At 43.9% G+C, this 24,033-nt stretch overlaps 1 protein-coding gene across 7 annotated transcripts; it reads left to right on the forward strand.

Annotated features, from left to right (window-relative positions):
• Window positions 1-66: 66 nt before the first annotated feature.
• Window positions 67-23,708, forward strand: ZBTB49 (zinc finger and BTB domain containing 49). 7 transcript variants are annotated; one of them, XM_007100826.4, is made up of 9 exons: window positions 67-180; window positions 4,976-5,067; window positions 5,641-5,811; window positions 7,734-8,836; window positions 11,789-11,835; window positions 17,844-17,917; window positions 19,405-19,487; window positions 19,579-19,740; window positions 22,648-23,690. In XM_007100826.4, the coding sequence occupies exons 2-9, from the start codon at window positions 5,024-5,026 to the stop codon at window positions 23,310-23,312; spliced, it is 2,349 nt and encodes a 782-aa protein (XP_007100888.1). In that variant the 5' UTR covers window positions 67-180; window positions 4,976-5,023; the 3' UTR covers window positions 23,313-23,690. The 7 variants fall into 7 exon arrangements, with proteins under 7 accessions (XP_007100888.1, XP_007100889.1, XP_007100887.1 ...); XM_007100825.4 differs by lacking the exon at window positions 67-180 and adding an exon at window positions 222-590; XM_055086144.1 differs by lacking the exon at window positions 67-180 and adding an exon at window positions 22,371-22,529 and having other exon boundaries at window positions 3,348-5,067; window positions 22,648-22,778.
• Window positions 23,709-24,033: the final 325 nt, after the last annotated feature.

The raw sequence follows: 24,033 nt of genomic DNA on the forward strand, positions 1-24,033 counted from the left end.
GCGCCGCGGCCACACCTCCTGGCGGAAGTGACGAAACCGGAAGCCGGAGGCGGATCCTGCTGGCCGAGGGGGCGTTGTCTGGGTGCTTCGGCTGCCGGCGGAACCCGGCGAGCGTCGCTGAAGGCGGCGGCGGCAAGAGAAGAGAAGGCGGTGGGGCGGGGAGCGGCCTCCGAGGGGAAGGTGGGCGCCGGGCCAGGAAGCCGGCCTCGCGAGGGCGTGCGGGTCCGGCGCGGTGGGAGCACCCCGGAACCCCGGCTGGGCTCCCGAGGGCCGGGCAGGGCATGGAACCACCGCCGCCCTCGCGTCCCCGGGCACCGCGAGGGTCGGTGGAGCTGCCGGGTCAGGCGTGTTAACCCGCGGCCGCGCGGTGCTCTGGCTCAGAGACGAAGACCAGTCCGGGGCCTCGAGCGGGGCCTTCCCCTTCGTGCAGCTCCCTCGGCATGGAAACCCCACCCGCGTCCGCTGCCGGCTGCCCGGGCACTGCCCGCGGGAAAAAGCGGGTCCCTCCCCGCCCCGGCTCGCTGCATCACGCTGTAGTTGATAATAGTGCTTAAGACTACAGAGCTCCTAGGCTCCCCAGCCCCACTGGCGTAAGACCTCTCCGTGCCTCGCTTCCGCGTCTGTAAAACGGGTGTAATAACGGTTCCTACGTGGTGGGGTTCTTGTAGGATTTCATGAATTGGTGAATGTAAAGCACTCAGAGTGCCTGCCGTTTAATCGCTTAGCTGCTCTTCTCAGCCCTTAAGACAGGTCGCGCACACAGCGGTGGAGACTGTGTGTTGCTTCAATGAGTGAACGAAGGTTTGAACAGAGAATTGTGAGAAGCATTAGGCCTAGGGTGGGGCTGTGTGGGTGATAAGGAGGCTTTCATTCTGGAGGTGAGCAGGGTTGGGAATGGAACAGAGGGTGTATGTGAAGACTGCTATAACAAAATACCGCAGCCTGGTGGGGGCCTTGAACAGTAGACATTTATTTTCTCACAGTTCTGGGAACTAGAAGTCCAAGATCAAGGTGTCAGCAAGACAGTAATCTCTACTATCTTGGTATAGATTTGTAGCATTTAGAACAGGAGGATACCTTAGAGGTTATCTGACCCAGTAGGGGAACCCCTCCACTTTCACAGAGGAAAAAACTGAGGCCCAGAGTCTCCATCCATCCTGAAACCATGTATTGAGCACCTACTGTGTCCAAGGCACTCTTCTAGGTACCAGAGATACGCTGATCAACAAGACAGAAGATTTTTTTACCTTGTGACAAACTGAGTTAGCTGCAAATATATAGAGAGCCCTGTGCTTCTTGTATCACAACACAACGCCTGTGTTGCACGTGTTCATCCTCATGTGTGCTGTGCTTTACTTTGGTGCTTATCTCTGGGGTCACCTGGACAGTCAGGTATAGGTACGAGACTGAAGAGGCTACTGACTTATTCCAAGGAAGGCCTTTGAGCTATTGCATGTAACTTGGAGTAGTGGTTAAGCATGTGGACTTTGGAGTCAGATTCCCTGGGTTTAAATCCCAATTCTGTGCCTAATTGATTACCTATTACTTATTAGCTGTGTACGTCCTCTGTAACTCTGTTCAGGTTATCTATTGCTGTGTGACAAACTATCCCAAACCTTGGTGACTTAAAAACTGTTTTATTTTATCTCATGGTTTTGTGGGTCAGGAATTCAGGCAGGGCCGTGCTGGGTGGTTCTTCAGCTCCACATGGTATGGACTGGGAGTGGTGATCAGCTGGAAGGGCTGGTGTGAAGCATTCATTGTGGCTTTGCTCGCATATTTGGTACCTGGGAAGGAATGGCCGGAAGGCTGGGCTCAGCTGAGCCCTTCTTCTGCCCCATGTGCTCTCTCCAGCTGGGTGTCTTACAGTCCTGCTGTTGACTCAGGCTTTCCAGAGCCAGTGTCCAAAACGTGGAAGGTGGAAGCTGTCGGCTTGTAGGGCTTGGGCCCAGAAATGGGCACAGCTTTACACCCTTCCTTTTACCTGTTCTGTTGATTAAGGTAGAGGCTGTTCAGATTCAAGGAGAGGAGACCTAGATCCCACCTCCCCTTGGGAAGAGGGTCAGAGAAGTTGTGGACCTCTTTTATCCACCAAATGCCTCGTTGTCCTCATCTGTAAAATGAGGCTAATAGTATGTAGTATCTATTTTATAGTTATTCTTGGGACTAAATGAGTTAATATGTGTAAAGAGCTTCAAATACTGCCTGGCATAGAGGAAACATTTGATAAATATTTGTTATTGTTATTAGGTACATGATACATTATTATTCATAGCTGTCATTCATAGGACACATAAGAAATACAAGATGCAAATTCTTTTTCTGGAGTTTTTTATAATCTTATTGGGGAGGCACAGGATTGACATCATGAAGCAATTAGAGAATTATACTAAGTAATATAGAATAGTTACAATTTTTATAGTCAAAGTAAACTGGAGTGGTTCATAACTTTGCATGTCACTTCTCTATAGCTAGAGAATTTCTAATATAGATTCAGAATATTTGCTGTATTTTAACATTTAAGTCTTTGGAGGAAGGTTCTATGTTGTGTTTTTAATGTCCTTTTTCTCGTGGGCATAAGAGCATGGGCTCCAGGGTTTAGGAACCAGGAGGTGAGATGATGGGAGGTGAGATTTGGAGATTCTGAGTTGAAGGGTCATACAGTTGGAGATGTTCAGCAGAAAGTTGGACATTTGGAACTGGTGGCTGAAGCTGGAGTTTCAAATTTAGGAATTGTCTGCTCTGAACAGGTGAAAGCCAAGAATAGATGTGATGGTGACGGGAAAGAGAAGAGGGCCCAGGTGCTGAATCTTAAGGGACATTAACGTGTGGGGGGCTCACAGGGGAAGAAGTGCAGCCTGGAGATGGCACAGATCAGGGACGTGGAGAACCGGGAGCCTTCTGGGCAGGAGTTCCACAGTGGAGGTGGGAAGGCTGCACCACCACCTGTTGTGGGAAAGCTTGGGGGGAAGGGACTGAGGGCAGGCCACTGTGGGGAGTCTGTTTCAGCATAGTGAGAAGGGCAGCAGGTTGTAAGGTGAAAAAAGGAGTGGTGAGAAAGTAAAGTAGGGTATGTAGATTGCTCTTTCAAACGTGTGATGGGGGGGCCTGTGATGACTAGATATACCTGGGGGAAAGGTTTGTTGTCCTGTTTTGTTTTGTTTTGCTTTTTTCAACACGGGGCCATCTTGGCGTGTTTACAGGGGCTAGTGAGCCAGTGGAGGACAGAGTGGAGCACTGAAAGGGGTGGTGAAGCAGAGTCCTAGAGGGGGAGGAGAAGGGAAGTTAGCTTTGGAAGGAGAAGGCGCACTTCATCCTTTGAGGTGAAGGGATTGAGGGGGGTGAGGGGGAAATTTGGAATCACAAAAGGAATTTAAAGGCACTCAGGGTATAGTAAGTCATTCATGGAATCAACCTTAGTGAAGTCAGGGTCACAGTCATTTTTATGGAAGAGGGAGACAGACGTGGTGAGAATTAAGGGAATGGAAAGGATTCAGAAGCACTGTTGTGGGGAATGTAGACGGAGTTGAAAAGAAACAAATAGAAAATGTTACTAACCATCATTAATCAGCAGCAGAGATCAGCTAGCGTGCATTTTAGTGGTTGAGTATCTGCTGTGTGCCAGGTGAAGGTGGATAAGATGGTACCTTCAGAACTCACGGCAGAGTTGGAGACAACACAGGTGACAGGACATAATGACAGGTTATCTTACTGAAGTATTTATGCGGTAAGATCGCACAGATGTGACCCCAAAGTCATACTTGAGGAGGGAACAGTGGGGAAGAGGAAATGTGGCCGGAAAGACTTCAGGAGCAGGTGACAGCTCAGCCAAACCCTGTTCAGAGAGTGGGCGTTATCTGCAAGGTGGGAGAGTCATTTGTAAATAAAGTATTCCCAGGACAGGAAGTATCAGAACCAGAGACTTTTGAGGAGAGAGCAAGGCAGAGGTCTGCAGTCACCCTGCTTCAGAATCACCTGGATGCGTACAGTGCAGATGCCTCGGCCCCAGGACTCTGCATTTTAACTGGCTCTCTAGGTGTTCCTTCTAGATAACATGAGTTGAATATTTAATACATGCCAGGGGCTATTTTAAATGTTCACGTGGGTTCTCACAATTATCTCAATAACTGTGAGATAGGATGAGGAAAGTAGGACACAGAGAAGTCATTTGCCCAGTCGTATAGCTAGTGAGTAGTGGGCTAGAGGTCCAAAACTGGCCAGGAACACAGCTTGTTTGGGGAGCTGCACGTAGTTTATTTTGGAGGGCACACCTGGGATTAATAGGAAGTAAGCCTAATAATAATAATAACAATAATAGAAGTAGAGGCCATGTTAAAAAGATTTTGCCTTCATGGTTTAGTGACTTTTTTAGTAATGCTTATGTATTGAGAATGAAAGCAAATAAAGCAGGTAATGGCTTTTTTAGTTTTTGCTACCAAACTGCCATTTTAACTTCCATAGTCTCATCTCAGTCTGACTCCATTTCTCCCCACTTGTCCTCTTCCAAAAATCATCTCTTACTAGACTGAGCTCCTCTTCGTCAGAGCCCGTGTCTTAACTCATGAAGTATCTAGCTCAGACTGTTTGGCTTCATTGTCATGTACTTGTGTGTGTGTTTCCTCCCCTAGAATGTAAGCTTCAGGAGGGTGGGGACCTGGGGTGTTTTGCTTACCGTTGTAGCCCTCGAGCCTGGCACAGAGGAGTCAGTAAGTAGATGTTGAGTGGTGAAATTTTCTGTATCCATATAATGGCTTCCGTCTCATTCAGAGTCAGAGTCAAGGTTCTTAAAAGGCCCTGCAAGGCTCTTCGTGGTCTGGCCCTCTGCTTGTCCTTCCCCTCCCTGCCTCTCCCCTCCCCCTGGTGTCAGGTCCTCCCTCTCCCTTGGCTTCAGCTGCCCACTCAGCTCCGGCTCAGACTTCATGATTGCCAGTGTTTCTGTTCCAGGAGCCCCGGCTCATTCCTGTTCCTTCCTCAGGTCTCTGCTAAAGTAGCGCCTTGTCAGAGAGTCTGGAGGGACGAATGGATGGAGGTGCTGCCTTGCGGTACTTCTCTTATTGCCGTCTTATGGTGTGTGTTCATTTATTTTGGCTTGTGTCTTATCTCCCCAAATAGGCTCGTAATTTTCCTCAACTTCTAATTCAATGCCCCATATGCAGCTGCTCAATAAGTATTAATTTCATCTTATCCAGTTGGCCATTTCCCAACCTCATAAGTGTTTATATATGTATATTTTTTCATTGAAGTAATCTAAGTAGAAATGAGAGACGTGCATGTAGTATTAGCATGGTCATATTCTGGATTTGCACTGCCAAATATGGTGACTATTTAAGTATAAATTACATTACATGTTCAGTTCCTGAACATGTCATACTCACCACATTTCCAGTGTTCAGCGGCCCTGTGTGGCTCATGGCTGCTGTATTGAGCAGTGCAGATAAGGAACATGTCCATCATTGCTGATGGTTCTGTTGAACAGCATTGGTCTAGATGCTTCAGAAGCTATGTTTTTTGCTCGTTTTTTTAAACTGTTGTGACAGGGAATCATGACAGTGAAGCACAGGTCAGCCACTGGGTTTGGGTGCCATTTGATTTCTGATGATGGCATCAGGAATCACAACTTATCCATGTCCTTTGTCCTAGGTCTCCTGGATGGTGGAGCATGGACCCAGTTGCTACTCACAGCTGCCATCTCCTCCAGCAGCTGCACGAGCAGCGTATTCAAGGCCTGCTTTGTGACTGTATGTTGGTGGTGAAAGGAGTCTGCTTTAAAGCACATAAGAATGTTCTAGCGGCTTTCAGCCAGTACTTTAGGTACATATTTTAGACTTTGTTATTCCAATTGTACGGAAAGAAAGCTCTTCTAGAATGGAACTATTTTGACTAAATTTTATTTTCTCCTTGGATTTCACTCTCCTTATCTTTTGTAGCACATTGTGGGTTTTTTGCTTTTGTATTGAATATTTAGAGTAACCTGAGAGGGAAAGAGCCTTTTAACTAAAATATATTTGGGGCACTTGAAACTATTTTGGCACTTTGATTTTAATAGTTCCAATTAATGTCCGTCTTCTGTATACATTTCTTATCCTTTCAGGATAAAAAGATTGAGGAATAGAATTTCTGGTAAGAACATTTCTGTGATAAGAAATCAGAGAGCATTCTATACGCTTTTTAAAATTAAAACATTTTAGTTTTTGTTTCTCATTTGACTATTCTAAGAAAACATGTTTGAACTCAATTTACTTACCCCTGTAATCATTTTTGCCTCAGTGAAAGATTTACTTATAAATAATAATATCAAGCAATAGTATTTCATTTATTTTTAACATTAGATTAAGTATTCTACATACATTTTCTGATTAACTAGATTTATCTCTCTTTAAGCACTAAAGTTCTTTTTCAGTACCTTTTTTCCCCTAAAATTCATACTATTTTACTGCTCTAGTAAACAACATATGGAATAGGATTTACTCATTCCTTGATAATCCCGAATCATCAAATTAAATCCTAGCTGTCATATATGCTACAAGTTGTATTATAGTGGATTGGCTCACTGAGGTAGGCAGCACTTTTTGCCCATGTGCAAGATGGTCCCCTACTTGGTCTTTGCCTGTTCTGTTTTCATAGAACAGTTAGGTTTAGATGCTGTGATACATTGGCTATTTTGAGTTTTCCCCACTCTACTTCTGATATGTACTTTCCTTAAGTACGTATTAGAACAGAACTGAAGGCTGTTTGGGGGATGCAGGTGATTGCATTTGATAAAATGTCTTTAACAAACTTGCAAGACAATTTACCTGACTCAACTTGGTAGTTTTACATGCGACAAATTCATTCACCTGTGAACTTGACTTGTGCCCAGAACAAAGTGCCTGGGCTTTATGGTGCCTTTTCCCCCCATTAACTTATAGGGCTCTCTCACGGCTGGTTTATGGACCATTGGGTTGCTGAGAAACATCTGACAGCCAGATAAATTACTGCTTAAAAAATGAGTATCTATCAAGTACCTAGAGTAGTCAGATTCCTAGAGACAGAAAGCAGAATGGTGGTTTCCAGGGGCTGAGGGGATGGGGATAATGGGAGTTCTTGTTTCACGGGTATAGAGTTTCTGTTTGGGATGTTGAAAAGGTGCTGGAAATGGTTAGTAGTGAGGGTTGTACAACAATGTGAATGTACTTAATGCCTCTGAATTTATCATATGAACCATAATCAAGTGTTTGATATTATGTGTATTTTGCCACAATTAGCCACTTGAAATTTTAAAAAATGAGTGTATATCTAGGGTTGGTTTATTATAGCTATTTGTATTTTCAGATGTTTTTAAGACAGATATGGAAATATTTTTGCATGTGTTTTATGGTCTGAGATATGTACTTTGTCGGACTAAACACAAAATATTGAAGAGTGTGTGTTCTTTAGTTTTCTGTACTCTGCAATTAGTAATACATTTGGATAATTGCATTTTGAAAAAAAGAACAATGAGTATATTTCAAAATTTTATGTTGAGATTTCCTTGGAAGTTTGGATATTCAACACACTAATTCAGTGCATCCGAATTGCTTTATTGGATGGCTTGCCAAAACCTTTTAAAGGATTAAAGCATACTTAATTTTAAAATCTTGGCATTTATAGAAGGATGGTAATTTTGAATATTAACATGAATATTATTTATTTAAAAAAGCTATCAGAATGTATGAACTGTTAACACTGTAAGCAGATATCCTTTCTTTTATCAGGAGCCTCTTTCAGAATTCTTCAGGTCAGAAGAATGATGTTTTTCACTTGGATATTAAAAATGTAAGCGGCATCGGGCAGATCCTGGACTTCATGTACACATCGCATCTGGATCTTAACCAGGACAATATACAAGTCATGCTGGACACGGCACAGTGTTTGCAAGTTCAGAATGTTCTGAATCTGTGTCACACATTCTTAAAGTCAGCCGGTGTAGACCAGCCACCCGGCCTGCCTTGTCACAGTACATTCTCCCTGCAAAGTGCTTTGACTCCTGACGCTAATTGTGTTATCAGTGAAAACTACGCCCCTCATTTGCTGCAGGAGTGCTCAGCAGGTGTTCAGCAGGGTAGAGTTGTGGATGAATCACATTCTCATGCCCCACCCTCAGTTGATCTTCATACTTCCACAGCTGAAACCTCAAAACAAGCCCCTGACACATTAGATGGCAGCTGCACAGAACTGCCTTTCAAACAGCCAAACTACTACTACAAGCTCAGAAACTTGTACAGTAAGCAGTACTATAAACAAGCCACCTGTCCCAGTCATGAGAGAATAATCAAGCAGCCTTTCACTTTCAGCACATCCTCAGACCTTCATGCCACGGAACACCAGCCCTGTGCTGTTGGTCACGCCGAGTGTGTCCTGGAGTCCTCCGAGCACTTGCCTTCCAACTTCCTGGCCCAGCCTTTGAGTGAACCTACCCCAGACCCTGAGCCAGACCACACAAGCCAACAACCTACCAGACAGATGAGGCTCAAGAAGGCCATTCACCTTAAGAAGCTAAATTTCCTAAAGTCACAGAAATCTGCAGAGCAGACATCTGAACCCAAATCAGATGACAGGTTAACCAAGAGGATAGAATCTTCCAGTGACCATAGTATAGAGAAGGTTAACAGCCAAAGTGCTGAAGAAAAAGAAAGTGAAGAACTCATCAGTTCTGAGAATTTTAATTGCGTGAATGAGATCGAGAGGCCCGAAGACACTGCGGCCCTGGAAGACCAATCCCAGACACTTCAGTCTCAGAGACAGTATGCGTGTGAATTGTGTGGAAAACCTTTTAAACATCCCAGCAATTTGGAGCTTCACAAACGGTCTCATACAGGTACACTGATTCGGTCCCCGCAGGCAAAAGGAAAGGAAATAATGCAGACGATCAGACACCACTGCCTGCTCCTGTTTTTGTAAGAAGTTTTGCTATTGCTTGATGACATCGTTGATATTTACCCAAAAAACCCAGAGTGTTAGCTATTTTTTATTTTATATTTTTGGTGATGCCTTTTACAGAATAATCTTCAGTTCTGTGAATGCTTTCATAGAGCCAGTTTAAAAGGATGGTACACTTTTCATTTTAATTTTAATTGCGGTTGTACATGGGAAACTTTCGATCTCTAAAGTATGGCAAATTATTTTGATGCACTCAGATTTTCAAATTAATTCTAAAACAGATAAGCAATATTTAGTTCTCTCTTTAGAATTAGATTGTTTATTTTTTAAAAGCATAATGTAGGTTAATTTAGACTGAAGTAATTTAGTTTGAGTAATCCTGAAGGCTTTGGAAGGTAATTTGAATATCAGATTTAAAAAATTGTGATTTGGGATGCAGGAGGCAAACTTTTTAATAAGGATCAGCTTTAACCCTTTGATATTTTCAAATGAAAATCCTTCCATCTGAACAGTGAATTCTCAAAGTTTTGTTACCTTAATTCATACCTTAGTTCATGTAATTTATATCTCCCCTTTCCAAAATGTTTATTTTTTCCAAAAGCTTTAAAAGAAAGTGTTATACAGTATATATATATTATGTAATATAATACATATAACTTTCCGTCCTGCATTTAAGCGTGATGACTCTAGTACACGTTACAAATTAATGGCAATTATCTCAGAGGCATGAGAAGGAATATGTTATAGGATGCTTCTAAAGTAACTGCTTTTCAAGGTACTTGTGTAATTGTGACCATTGATGTGATGTCCTGTTATCACTTTTGATTCCCTGTTTGCTTAGGTGTTTACTACCTCATTGCACTGTTGAGACTGAATTAATATTTCTGAAAGCCCTTTATAAATTTTGGTGTATTTGAATATAAAATACTATCATTATTACTACTCCATATGAAGACAGTATCATTGACTCAGTTTTGCCCCGTAAAAACTTAATTTAGGTCATTCTGTAATTTTCTGGAGCCTAATGATCACTATCATTTTTATTTGAGAAACTTACCTATTTAGCTTTAAAGGAAACAAGAATTGTTTATTCTGCAAGAACATCTTTGGATAATAGTAGTCATACAGTTATATGGCACAGCTGCTTCCTGGGACATAAATATATTGAGAAGGGCAGCAGTTCTCAAAGTATGATCTGGGGAACCCTTTCAAGGGGTCATTGAGGCCAAAACTATTTGTATCATAATGTAGGATGCTCCTTGCCTTTTCCTTCTCCTTCTCCCACAAGTGTACAGTGGAGTCGGCTAAAGGCTGCAGGATCTGTGATGAGGCCTTCACTCTGGTGGCCAGTGAAAAATGTCTAGTCGTGTGTTTCACAAATCACTCAGTTTTGATTTCTGATATGGACTGTACTGCCAAATATGGCCCATATGAACAAAAGCTCTTTAGGGTCCTCAGTTGTTAAGAGCATAAAGAGGTCCTGAGAACAAAATGTTTGAGAACCACTGGAGTAGGGTTGTTAACCCTGGTCACTTGAGAGTCTTAGGAACTAGTGATCTCTTTTTTTCAGACTCTCATATCTCATAGGGTGGACTTTAACGTAACATCTATTATCCCCATAACTTCAGACATAAATGTAGTCCAAAATACAGCATCTATATGATTATAATTACAGTTGACCCTTGAACAACGCAGGGCTGAGGGGCGCTGACCCTTGAGCAGTCGAAATCCTAGTCTAACTTATAGTTGGTCCTCCATGTACTGGTTCCGCCACATTTGCAGACTCGGCCAACTTCCATCATGTCGTACTGTAATATTTACTATTGAAAAAAATCCATGTATGAGTGGACCTGTGCAGTTAAAACCCTGTTGTCCAAGGGTCAACTGTACTTGGGGTCAGAAGCTCCCCTGTTATCCTTGAGGAAGCCATTAAACAGTTTTTAGGAAAAGATCCAAATAAAAGTACCTTAGCAGAAGCCCATAAAGCTGGCACACCCCAGCAATACAGTAGGAAGGGAAACATTTGTGTTATTTTTTTAAAAGGCTCTTAATGAAAGCACTTGATTTGAGGGGAGAGGGAAAAATGGAAGGTTCTTGTTCTTCACAGTCTGTTTATTAGGGTTCTAGAGGTGTTAAAGGCAGTACCTGAAGTATGTTTTTAAACAGATCATTTTCTAGAGATTGTCTTCAGAACTGCTGTGGTTTCTTTGTAGTAGAATCCGTTCTCTCCATCTATTCTGTACCAAAGCGTAATTATTCAGAGTTGCTGAAATCATAGGGGCCAAGCAGTCAGCAGGGGAGCATGTCTCATAATGGAATCTTCTTTTCCCCTGTCAGCACGTTTCAAACAAGGCTGAAAGGCAGTGGGGAGGGGATTTTTCCCATCACACTTTCAGGAGATCCTGCTCTGCTTTGGGCTGTCCCAGGTTCTTACCTCGTGTGGTGAGAATGAGTCACCCTGGTTCTGTTAGGAATCGATGGTCATTGCAGGAGTCAGACTGAGGACGGGTGACCAGGTTCATGCTGTTCAGCCAGACAACTCACATTTGATTTTCAACTGAAGGAAAAGTCTGTGTCCAAAGCCTAAATATGGTTTGAATGCAGATAAATACGTTTGATTTCAACACAGGTGTAAATTTGGAGAACAATTTAATTTTTTAGAGAAAAGTAAATATAGGTTTCACTTTTATCATCTCTGCCTATCATCTAAGGGTGAGAGAAATGATGAGGATGAGGACAGAGGCTCCCCATTTTCATACTCTGATGATGAAGTATATAATGCTGTGGTTTGAAAGATGGGACAAAAGAGACAACTTAAAGATTTTAAACAGAAAACTATCCTGCAAATGTTACTCATGGTTTTACAAGTTGTTGTTTTGTTTTGTTTTAGGTGAGAAACCTTTTGAATGTAACATTTGTGGGAAACATTTCTCTCAGGTGGGAATACTTTTATTTATTGTTAATAATTGGAAACCTGAAACCCAGTGTTTATTTTTATTACAGATACGACATACTTTTGGACTTGGGAGAGAAGCCTCTGATGATATCTGTAACTTAAAAGACTTCAGACTAAATCAAAAAAAATAATTTTCAAGAAAAGAAATTTCTAGTTCATTGGGTGGAAAATACCATTTTTTATAAGTGTGTGAACTCTCACAATACCTTTTTCCCCCATTAAGGATGGGTCCATTTCTAGTATATTTCTTTTCTTCCACAAGTGATGTAAACCATATTGAGCACCACTTGGGGGCTGCAGATTGTGCTGGGCTGGATCCAAGACAAATATCTTTATTCCTACTGAGACACTGGATATTAGGATGTTGGAGAAAAGACCAAACACATTTCATTCCCTGCTTTCACTACCATTACACATGTATTCTCTCACTCAGCCGGCATGTGTTATGTCCTCCTATGGGCTCTGTACTGATCTGGGCACTAGACGTAGAGAAACCTAGAGATTGAATGTTCTAGAGAAAATTTTGAACATGATAGAATGGCTGTGGGATCCTGCTTTTCCTTCTGAAATGGAAGGTAACTCTTCCCCTGCCACGTGCCGGGCATTGGCATTCCAGAAGCTTCTCGCAGGGGCCCAGTGCACAGTCCTGCAGAGGAAGCAGTCACCCCACAACTGTTTTTTACACACGCATGCTAATCCTGGAGTAACAGCATGTGCAAATGCTGTCTTACTGGGGAAGGACCTTGGGGCTGGGCCTCAACGGAGGACTCGGGCCCTCTAGTGTGGAGAGAGCAGGGCAGCGTGGCCCCTCGGAGCACAGCCCCTGCTTTTGTCACATCCCCACGGAGCTGGCTCTTCCAGTTTACCCTTCATCAGTCTCCCACACACCCAGACCTGCCATCTAATTACTTCTCACTCTTCCTACTGGCTGCAAGCAGTGATTCACCTCATCCTAACGTGTTCCTGTGTATTACTAGTCCAGGCAGGGTCTGTGCACCCACCAAGTGTTCAGTAAGCTTCTGCTGAACTGAGTGGAGGGGTCGTTGCTCTACCTGCCTCTCTAGTTGAGGCCTGTGCTTCTTCCTACCAGCCTCACGTGGGGGTCAGAGCTTGGCCTCTAGAGCCAGACAGTCTGGATTTGGATCCAGCCTCTGGTTTACTGCTCTGACTTTGGACAAGCTGCCTAACCATTTGGCACTCAGCTTTCTTATCTATAGAGCAAGGGTGTGAGACCCCTGACCCCCATGGTGTGTGAGGAGTCAATCATAAGATGATTAGCATCACACCTGGCTCATAGTGAGTCCTTAGGACACGTCACTAGTCCCTCTCCTGTTGCCATCACCTCCCTTCTCTCCTCTCTCTGTCCTCTCTGCTCTTGTAGACCAGTCTTCCTAAGGTGCACTTTCTCCACCCCACATCCCACCATTTTAACCTAGTTGTGGTGTAGTGGGAAAGCGTAAAACCTGGATTAATGACCATTAATAGTTAGCAATCTCTACTCTGGGCCTCATTTTTCTAATTCTTAAAAATAGGGATAATACCACCTCATGGGACTATTAGAATTAAATGAAAAAATGGACGTGGAAGTCCTTTATACGTTTACATTGTGATAACAATTTAGGTTCTGTCCTTTTCTTGCTTGGAACCCTTCCTTGACTCTTCAGTGCTAACCAAATAAAGTGTACCCAGACATTCAAGCATCGAGTCTGCCTTCAGCCTTCTCTCCTGGCGTTAATGCCAGGGCTCACCCTCAGAGATTCTGACTCTGTTGGTTGGGGCTGGGACTTGAGTGTTGGTACTTTTTAATACAGTGGTTTGGATGGCAGCCCTGTCCACTGCTTCAGACCTTGTCCTACACTTTCCCTCTCGAGTCCCACCAAGGGCAGCCCTGTCTGATAGACACTACAGAAATCCTCCTCTTCTGTGTTGGTGTCTGTATGTTTACCAGATTTTTATGACTGTAAAGTTATGTATAGTTATAGTTTACAGATGTATATCTCTGTTTTATTTCATGATGAAGTAATGAAATTTTTGTGAATAAGCTCTGCCATGTGCTAGGGCACAAAGACAAGTAAGGCTTCAAGGAACTGTGTGTTTAGAGGAAGAAACAGTTGTATGAACTGATAAAGCACAATGAAACGCTGCAAGTACCGTGACACTTGTATAGGCAACAGTATGAAGAGGAGAGTAGTCATTTCTACCTGAAAGCTGGCGGGGGCAGGCTGGGCACTGAAGACAGGGAGTCATTGATCAGCCTCGAGTCTCTGGCATTCCACCTGGAGAGAGCAGTGGTGGTGTTTACACACGGATACTCAGTAACCTGTCCTTCATTTTTCATACAAACTGGAATACATGTGGTTATGATGGACTGGAAATATTTTCCTTTCTGGAAGATTTAGAAAACAGACCTACCAATAAGAATTAATCTTTTATGCTGTGTAGTATTTCATAATGTTAGTCTTTTTTTTAAAAAAAGGTCAGCCACAACCTTTATCATGAGTCAGCAAGCAGTTTGAGACCTCAGCTTTAAAAAGCTGTGATAAGCCTAGATTGTGACAACAAACTATGCACATATTAATATAATTCTGGACACTGGATCTCAGCAAGTAAGAGTCACACAGTACTTTAGAGTATGAATGAGGCTCCATTTGGAGCCACGTGTCTCCGTGTGGAGGAGAACCTGGGCCATTTGATGCATCCAGGGGAGAAAACTAAGATAGTGACAGGTGTGGAGTGCCTGGAGAAACAGGAAAAGGGAAACAGTGTATTTAGCTGCCTTTGGGGAGAGGAAGGAGTTGCTTTGTCTCTCCAAGGCGCAGAATAGAGACACTGAGCAGCTGCTGCAGAAGGACAGGCTCTGAGAGGCTCGGCGCCCTCCCAGCAGCTCCTGTGTGTGTCCAGGGCATGACCGACGGGATACGGCATCCCGTAGGAGGCTGCTTAGACATATCCCAGGGCTCTGATGTGGCCCGATGCCAGGGGTGGCAAAGTTTCATCCCATCCATGGTGAAAATGCAAAAACTAAGAATATTTTAATGAACTTTTCTTAAATTTTTAAATTTTCAACTCTCAGGTGATATTTCCCACATTTTCAATGTTAAGTGTCCTTTTATCAATGTAATGATCATTGTTCTTTAGGTGATATCTCTGTTAATCTCCATATTTTTTTTGTTTTGTTTCAAAGTCTTAAAACTTCTAAACTAGATTACTTTTAAGATCTGAGTTCTCTTTCTCTAAAGTTTTACGGTTCTCTATTTTTTTATATAAACAGTCAGCAGCCACTAGAAGAGTACTCTGACAGAGAATCTCTGCTTGGTTTGATCATGTTTAAATACTGAGGTTCAGGTACCTATTAGAAGGAGTTTATTTTTTAAACTGCTCAACAAGTCAGGTGTTAACTTCTTTTCTACAACAGAGTTTTTCACTTCAAAATTCTGACAACTCCATCCTAATTTAAAATGGTGTCCACTTAGAAAGGGTGGAACTTCCTTTTGTGCTAATATTTTTCAGCCCAACAGCAGCGCAAGCTTTTGAGTCCACAGACAAAGCTGAATCAGAATATTCCATCCCAGCTATAGGGGCTGAGGGCTTCCCTCCCAGAGCCTCTGTTTACTTCCTGTAATGTGTGAATTATACTTTATGGGGACATTGTGACAACTCACTGAAACACTATTTGCAACTGCTTAGCAAAGTATTCCATTCATAGTAAACTCTAATAAATGAGGGCTACTAGTATTAGCACTTACTGGAGTTTTCATGGATCCAACTATAGATGATTTCTAAGATGTATAATTAGTAATAAAGCATAGCAAAGTTTACCAAAAATAAAGACTCTTGACTAAAGGGCAAATAATCTGGTCCCCACTGTGCTATGTAATTTGGTATACATTATCTGAATGCATCATTGGATTTTTTTGCCTGAATCTTTCCATTATTTAATCTACTTTTATACCATTTATCAGACTAATTTGTGCTCCTTTATTTGGGGGAATGATAATTACTTTCATTAGACATGTCCAGTATTAAATAGCTAAGGAAACATCTTAAAGTTTGTTTTACTGTTGTGTACTGTAATATTAAGTGGAAGATCATTCAGTTTGAAAACAAGTAATTGTTTACTTTGAAAACCAAAGTACTTGTTTACTTTGAAAACAAGTAATTGTTATGCTTTATTTAAAAGAAAGGTGCAGCATTGCTAAGAATCAAATCAGAACATTTCAATCATAATATAGTTTACAAAGTAACTTGAAACAAGAGGGGTCTAATTTAACTGTTGAGCAGATGGTGCTATTCAAATTGTTATTTAAATGACAAGCTTTTCTGAAATTTGGAAATGACATTTAGAGCTGTCAGTGGTGCATTATCTCAACTCCAGTGAACTGGTTCCTGGATGGCAAAGTGACTGCTTGTCATACTGAATTCAGCACAAGCTAGTTTATTCACAGAAACTTGCACGCCCTCATGTAAGACAAGAGTTTAAACTCAGACAAACTAATACTAATTTCTGGCCTGCCATGTAACTAGAGCAACTGATTTCTTTATCTGAATCTCAGTTTTACACCTAGAAAATAAAGGTAATAATACCAATTTCTAAGAGTAATTTAGTTATACTGTACTTGTAAAGGCCTGAGTAGACCAAATATCTATTGTTGTTGACATTTGCTGGTTTATTACTGTTATTAATAGTCATTCAGTTAAAAGCTGGGTATTTCCCAGTGTTTTGCCAAATTCCTTCTCTTTGGTTATCTAAAATAAACAAGTTTTTTTCTAAGCTATATTTATCATATTCTGAAATGTAGTATCTAACTTAGTGTTTCCCAGAGTCTGATAGGCATAAAGAATCTTCTATGTTATATAACATAAAATCTACAGACAACATTCTTTATACCTGTCCACAGGTTCAGAACCACCTTCAAACCTTTAAACCATGAACTATCTTTGCATTTTGTTTAAAATATCCACAGCAAATTTGCAAATTTACATAGCCAAGTTTGTGAGTTGGGTATTACTGTTCATTCTCTTTTTTTGGCTAATTTTGTGCATAAAGCCTGCAACATTATTACCCTTGGATATAGTCATCCTATTCAGTGTTTTTTGTAACAAAACACTATAAAAAATTAAGTTGGGAAATGACAGATTGAGAGTATTAAATTACAACGATGGAAGATTGTGTTTCCAAATCCTAATTTGAAACATTTGCCAGTAGCTTTTGTAATATCTGAGGCGTTTGCAGGTTTAATTTCACTGTACTTTAGGCAATTTAATATTGATTTCCTGTTGATTGGTACATGGAAATCTATTTTGTGATCTCCATTTAAATCAGTTATTCTTCGTAAAGCCCTGCTAGTTTCAGAGATTAGAAATGTAAAAGGCCTGCGGCTGAGGGACTACTGTGAATCTCCTGATTTGCTTTTTTGCACAAAGGTGAAAATGACCAACGTGTCAGGCAGAACGACTGTACTGCCAAGAAGAAATACTTTTTGGAAATGTCTTACTTTCTTTATAAACAAAAGCTGTTTTTCAGGAGAGACAATGAATACTGAAATAACCAAGTACAAGTGCTACCTTTTTTTCAAATGATGTTGCATATAGGTGGTACAGGTTTAAAAAAAAAAATGAAATAAAATACATCAAGAGCTGTTTACAACACAAGCTTAGCGACCTCTAAAGCAGCCTCCACAGTGTGTCGGGCCCATTTTAGAGGGGTGCGACACCGTGCACACCTGAGGTGGGTAGACCAGAGGCTGGCGTGGAGCAGAGCTGAGAGGCTCCCCTGTTCAGCTCACTGCTGGGCGGGGCTGCTCCTGACTCAGAACCAGGCCGGGCCTTGATCTCCTTGCATGTGGCTGCTTCTGAGTCGTGCGTCCGGACTCTTCATTTGGAAGTTGGACTGGAACCTGGCTAAATCTGCCAGTTTTCCCTTTGAATTTATGTGCTCTTAAAATTTTTTTTTCGCTATTGGCATGTTTTTTCTTTTCCTTTTTTACAGGCGGGTAACTTGCAGACTCACTTACGTCGGCATTCTGGGGAGAAGCCATACATCTGCGAGATCTGCGGGAAGAGGTCAGTGCTGGGCTTGTTCGTTCGCACGTCAGGAGCAGTCTCGGCATCTCTGAGCCACGTAGGGGCTCACTGTCACTCAGGAGCACAGGAAGGCCAAACCCTCTGGCTTTTCTTTTGACACACATGAGAATAGCAAAAAGAAATGGAAATGTTAATTAAAGGAAAGAGAATCTAGGACACAAGTCTTAGGAAATGGGATTTTACATGAAACAAAATTATCTTATGCTAAAATTTCCTTTCATTCCAAAAATGTCTGTTAAAATAGATGACTGGCCCCCACGGAGGTGACTGTCTGGTAGGGGTAATGAGACTCGCAGCCTGAATGCCTGGAATCAGGAGGGGAGGTGGTAGGAGGCACCCCAGCTGCGCACCCAGACCTATGAAGGGCCGAGAATTCAGCCACAGGAAGGCCTGGCAAGCCGGAGGGCTGGGGAGGCCTTGGACTTGGAAAGTGAGACTTGACTTGGTGACAGTCTCCTCTGGAGGTGGAGAGCAGTAAGAGGAGATGGTCCCTCCTCTGGGCACACCGGCCTGCAGCGTGGACTCCCCGCCCCTCACTGCGGGTGTTTGTCGGGAGTCCACATACTCTGTGATCTGTTGGTTGGTCATTCTAGGACAGCAGGCAACAACCCGGACTATACCAGTCACACAGTGTTTTCTTCATTCATTTAGCCAGTCATTCATTCGGCATTTATTAGTCACCTAACTGTGTGCTAAATGCTGTGTTGGGAACATACAAATTCTCAGCCCCTGATAAGTTCGTACTCAGGCGTTGGGGGCGGGGTGGGATGGGCATAGGACAGCTATAGTCACAGTCCTCTGCTAGGATGGGGCAGCACTCTTGATGCGGTTCCAGGAAGACAGTTGTCTTTGCAGGTGGTAGAAAACAAAGAAGTTAAAGCTACCTAGCCTGACATGTCTCCCTTTCTGCCGTAGCTGCCTGAACACTGAAGGCCAGGTTTAGTGCCCAGGTCACATGTACTGCCTGTTTGAGGCGCCTCTTAGCATAAGCCCCCTTCTGCTTCGCTTGGGGTCCCTGTTTTGCAGGGTGTTTTAAATGTGAGCCTTCTGAGCTCCATGCATTTAAAATCATGTCTCTACGCAACACCTTCCCCCAAATGCAACCTCTTATCCTGCTGTCGAGTGTGGTGGGAAGGAAAGAGCATAGAGCTTCATACTGGGGGTTGGGTTGGAATTACTCCCCAAGCCAACTTAGTGATCACCTCTGAAGAAGAAAGGTTAGTGAAAGTAGGTAAGAAGAAATGTTTTAGAAACAAAACACTTGGATCATTTTCTACTTTCCTTTAAAAAGAGAAAAAAAGTAAAGTTTTTTTTTTTTTAAACCTCTGAAATGAAATCAGGCCACTCCTCATCACATTCCGAAGTAATAGAGGGAGCAGCTCATCTCCTCCCTCAGCGACTTGCAGTTAGAAAGATTTGCGGTGACGTAGAAAGGCTCTTAATTGAGTTTCCAAATTGCATTACAGGTTTGCAGCCTCTGGTGATGTCCAGCGTCACATCATTATTCACTCAGGAGAAAAACCACACTTGTGTGACATCTGTGGTCGAGGTATAGCTGAGGGTTTCCCTTTTCTTCCTTGAAGATTTCTGATTAAAATGTTCTCAGCCCTTCAATTTAACCCCTGTTGTGGTCTTCCTAGGGTTCAGTAACTTCAGTAATTTGAAGGAGCACAAAAAGACACACACGGCTGATAAAGTCTTCACCTGCGATGAATGTGGAAAGTCTTTTAACATGCAGAGGAAGTTGGTAAAGCACAGAGTTCGGCACACGGGTGAGCGGCCTTACAGCTGCTCTGCCTGTGGTAAGTTCCCGCCCACCGCAGACCCGCGGTCGCCTGGTCATCCCTGTGGGGAGGACACCGGGGTCTGTGCCCACTCCGTCCTGGGCTGTTAGGGGTCTCAGATAAGTCGTCCCTTTATTCATGGGTAAAATGGAAGTGATGCTGTTTCTTAACCACCTTGGTCCTCTGATTCGTCTGCATTTGTGTAGCAGACATTTACTGAGTGTCTTCAAGGTATCAGGAACTGTCCTGGGTGCTCCAGTTACACAGATGACTGATACTGAGTCCCAGGTGCCCTGTGCTCCCGGTCTGGGCCCGTGGAGGGTTGGCAGTTGGAAAAGCAGGGGAGAGCGTGGGGTGCAGCAGCAGGGGCTAGAGCATGGTGGCCTGCTGGGGCCTCGGGCACACGGTGGGCTCAAGAGGGAGGGCTTCTTGAGATCATATTGTGTATCATGAAGCAAAGGTCATTTCTACGGCGTTTGACGCCTCAGAAAAGTCATCAGGAAGGAAAGGGAAGGCTGGCAGCTCTCAGTTTCCAGGCACATCACTCCACAGATGCGGAAACTGGGATTGCAAGTTAGGTCGCCTGGTACCTGTGATAACGGAGTGTTGGAACCTCTGAAGAACTGGGAGGGCCTGTATGCATGTGCGCACATGTGCCCCTGACGATGTGGATTGAATCGCGGGCAAATGAGTGAATAACCATTTTTACGATTACCTGTTTAGAACAAATAGGAAAAATGCTCAGAGTCAGGCTGTGGGGAGCCTGGAATTGGGGCATCCTCGGAGTGGCTTGTTCTAGTTGTGGTTGGTATCTAAATTAGGGCAGGATGCATGGGATGTAACCAAGGGGAGGCAGCTTTGTTTGTATCTCCCACTTACACTGTGTACAGATCTCCTGGACACCAATGTTGGCAGCTCCATTACTATTAAAGGATAAAATTGCATCACTTTAAATCACAATTGCAGTCTCAAATCACTAGTTTAAAATGTCAGTTCTAAATTATTATTACAACTGTGAACTTGATTTCAGGTTCACTGTTCTCTTCCTTCCCCAGCCAGGCCTGTTGCTGGCTAAGACCCTGTAAAGAAAGCAGTGCAGCAGGACCCTCTCTTCCCCCCACTTTGTTTCCACCCCTCCAGCCACTCACTGACCATGGTTTCTGACCCTAACAAGGTCAGCTTTCAGGGAAAGGGGGAGAGAGAGAAAGGGAGCAGGAATGGTCTTACATGACAGGTTCAAAGCTTTATAACACTTTTATTGAGATAAATCCCGTACTATAAAATCTAGCCATTTAAAGTGAACAAGTCAGCGGTTTGGGTGTATTCAGTGTTGTGCTACCCTCACCACCATCTAATCTTAGAACCTTTTCCACACCCTAAAAAAGAAACCCCACACCCATTAGCAGTCGCTCCCCATCCCCTCGCCCCAACCCAAGGTAACCCTTAATCTACTCTCGGTCCCTATAGATTTGCCTGTTGCAGACATTTCATATAAATGGAATCATGTAATAAGTGGTCTTTTGTAACTGACTTCATTTCACTTAGCAAATCTGCTCTGAGCATTCATGTACAAGTTTATGTGTGGATGTATGTTTTCATTTTCTTGGATTCAAAAGACAGTTTCCGTTTTAAGGTGGCTTCCCATTCTGAGCTTTGCTGAGTTTAAAGCTTGGTCCTCTCTCTGCCTCTTCCTTCCCTCCCTCCCCCTTCCCTGTCCCTCTGTCTCCAGCATTGCATGCTTCTTCTGAAGACAGCCTTCCCTTCCACTCTGTTCTCCTTCCCCAGCACTCAGCTGTACTTTTCCAAGATGGAAAGGTGCATTTTCTTTCAGCCGGACTTTTTCCTTTAGCGCTTGGTTTTGTAAAAGCAGTTTCCTCCGAGGAGACTTTCTCTGTTGGCGCCCCGTCGCCTCTCTAGGCAGTCCTCTTAGGCTCCAGGCTGGCTCACTTCCCATCTGGGGACATACATTCCGTGCTCTGGGGGATTGCAGGCCCACACCTGGAGGCAAGCGCTGCCCCACCGTGACCTCCCGATGGACACACGTCGAGCCTGGCTGCCCTGTCTTGACTTGAGGGCAGAGGGGAGACACCTCCCATATCCCCTCTCTCGCTGGAAACGCTACTGTGGCTGAAGTTTATACATGTTAAGGACCCTGAAAATAGTTAACACCTTTTGCCAACTAATTACATTACTGAGAATTCATCTTAAGGAAACAATGAAAAGAAAGATGTTGGTTGAACCTCAGGTATAGTAGCAAACAGTTGGAAGCAGCCCAGATAGCCCACTGTTGCTTGACCAGGGCTGGATAGCTGAGAATTCAAATATAATGACATAAGAATAAGTGAAAAGTTCCAAAATATGTGTCCATGTAAATTGTGTCGTTTGTTTCAGTCCTTGGTAAATGTGTTATGACTTCTGTAAGGTTATTTATTGGTTTTTCTCTTCTGATCTTCTAACCTACTCTCATGACGGGACTAGATCCCCTACCTCTAGCTTACACTCAGAGAAAGGAAATAGGACCTGGAGAAGGATGCGTAAAATTAAGTTAAAAGCTGAATACATAAGAACCTTCAGAAAAGATGCTCTAAACTATAGATTGGCTGTGTTAGATTTATGAAAATCTGAACAAAACTGATGCGGTTTCCCAGTGTGGGCATTCGAGGCAGGCGCCCAGGCCCACCCAGCGGGCACTCCTGTGCAGGGAGACGGGGCTCCAGAGCCCTCGCACGAGACGCCCAGACCAAGGCTGCAGGTTGGAGGGGCTACAGCCGGAGAAGAGTGGAAGAGTCTGGAATCAGAGTGAGCAGGTGACAGCAGGGCTCAGCTGAGTTCACATGAAAGCAGAGTCTTTTGGGGTTTAGCAGGGGTGGAGGAGACTCCTTCCAGAATGTTCTCCTCTGAAAAGATCCCTTTTTCTTCTTCCAGGAAAATGTTTCGGGGGATCCGGCGACCTCCGCAGGCACGTCCGCACTCACACAGGGGAGAAGCCATACACGTGTGACATCTGCAACAAGTGCTTCACCCGCTCTGCCGTGCTGCGGCGGCACAAGAAGATGCACTGCAGGGCCGATGACCAGGGGCAGGACGCTCTGGAGGAGCTCACGCAGGCCATCGAGACCTCGGACCTGGAGAAATCTCAGAGCTCGGATTCTTTTTCTCAGGACGTGTCCTTGACTTTGATGCCCGTGTCTGTTAAAATCCCCGTCCACCCAGTGGAAGAAGACTCAGTGGCAGAATTTGACGGGCACTGTAAGTTCCGGTCCCTGGTTCAGTCTCACGGAGCGAGTGAGCAGGAGAAGCTCAGCTTGGGTCCCCTCAAGCTCGCCAAGCCTCCTGTGCCACAGGCGCAGCACCAGGCCTACAGCTACTCAGACGTGGAGGCCTCAACTGGCACGGAGCCGCTGCAGGCCGACGGTATGGCCGCGATCCGCTCGTCCCTGGCTGCCCTGGACCATCACTGCGCCGACCCCCTGGGCAGCCGCGCAGCCGCTCCTGCTTACAGGAACTCGGAGGGACAGTTCTTCTCCAGCATGACCCTCTGGGGGCTGGCGATGAAGACGCTGCAGAATGAAAGTGAGCTGGACCAGTGAGGTCCTCTGTCAGCAGCTCAGCATCAGAGGCAGCTCTAGCCCGAGAGGCTAGACTCCGTCCCTCCTGACAGGGGATGGTCGTCGGAAGTGCCTTGAGCTCAGCGTGTGGGAAGAAAGGCCTCCTGGCACATCGTGGAAGTGGACGAGGGACTGAACAAGCCTTGCGCCCCAGAAGACTTGAGAGACTGTCTCCCAGACGTGGTGTGAACTGCGTGTAACTACTGTACATTTTGGTCATGGTAAAGGGAAAATATATGTATATAATAATACAGATATTATTTTTGCATTTTTACATGATTGAAATTTGTAGCATTTTGTATTTTTATTTACAAAAATATTTTATTTGTATAGGAAACTCATACTATAATTTAATTTGAATAAATAAAAGTTGCCTTTCTGTATAATATTGTGTTTCCACAGATATTTTTATTAACCCAAAGACCATAGTGCTGTGAAAAGAGACATCCACGAGGGCTCACCCTGCAGGGATAAGTGCCAGGTTCAGTTCTTGTGCCGTCTTGGACAGTGGGCTTCGGGAGCCCTCAGAACAGAGCCTGAGTCCTGGCTGCCACTCTCTAGTCAGGTCATGGGCAAGCTCCTCAACCTCCCAGAACCTTCTCTGGGTTTGCTTTTCTGCAGCGTGAGATGAATAACTTTCAGCATTCTTACAAGGCTCAAATGATCTCCTCGGGGGTCCACTTGAAAATACCTGCCCAGGGTC

The sequence above is a fragment of the Physeter macrocephalus genome, chromosome 7 (genome assembly GCF_002837175.3).
Source record: "Physeter macrocephalus isolate SW-GA chromosome 7, ASM283717v5, whole genome shotgun sequence".
Taxonomy (NCBI): domain Eukaryota; kingdom Metazoa; phylum Chordata; class Mammalia; order Artiodactyla; family Physeteridae; genus Physeter; species Physeter macrocephalus.

What these genes read in the sequence shown, in the direction of transcription:
- ZBTB49 (XM_007100824.4), top strand. Translation starts at nt 4,715, where the DNA reads ATGTTGAGTGGTGAAATTTTCTGTATCCATATAATGGCTTCCGTCTCA. An exon ending in TCACAAACGGTCTCATACAG is followed by an intron (nt 8,837 to 11,788) that starts GTACACTGATTC and finishes GTTTTGTTTTAG; the next exon opens with GTGAGAAACCTTTTGAATGT. An exon ending in GTGGGAAACATTTCTCTCAG is followed by an intron (nt 11,836 to 17,843) that starts GTGGGAATACTT and finishes CCTTTTTTACAG; the next exon opens with GCGGGTAACTTGCAGACTCA.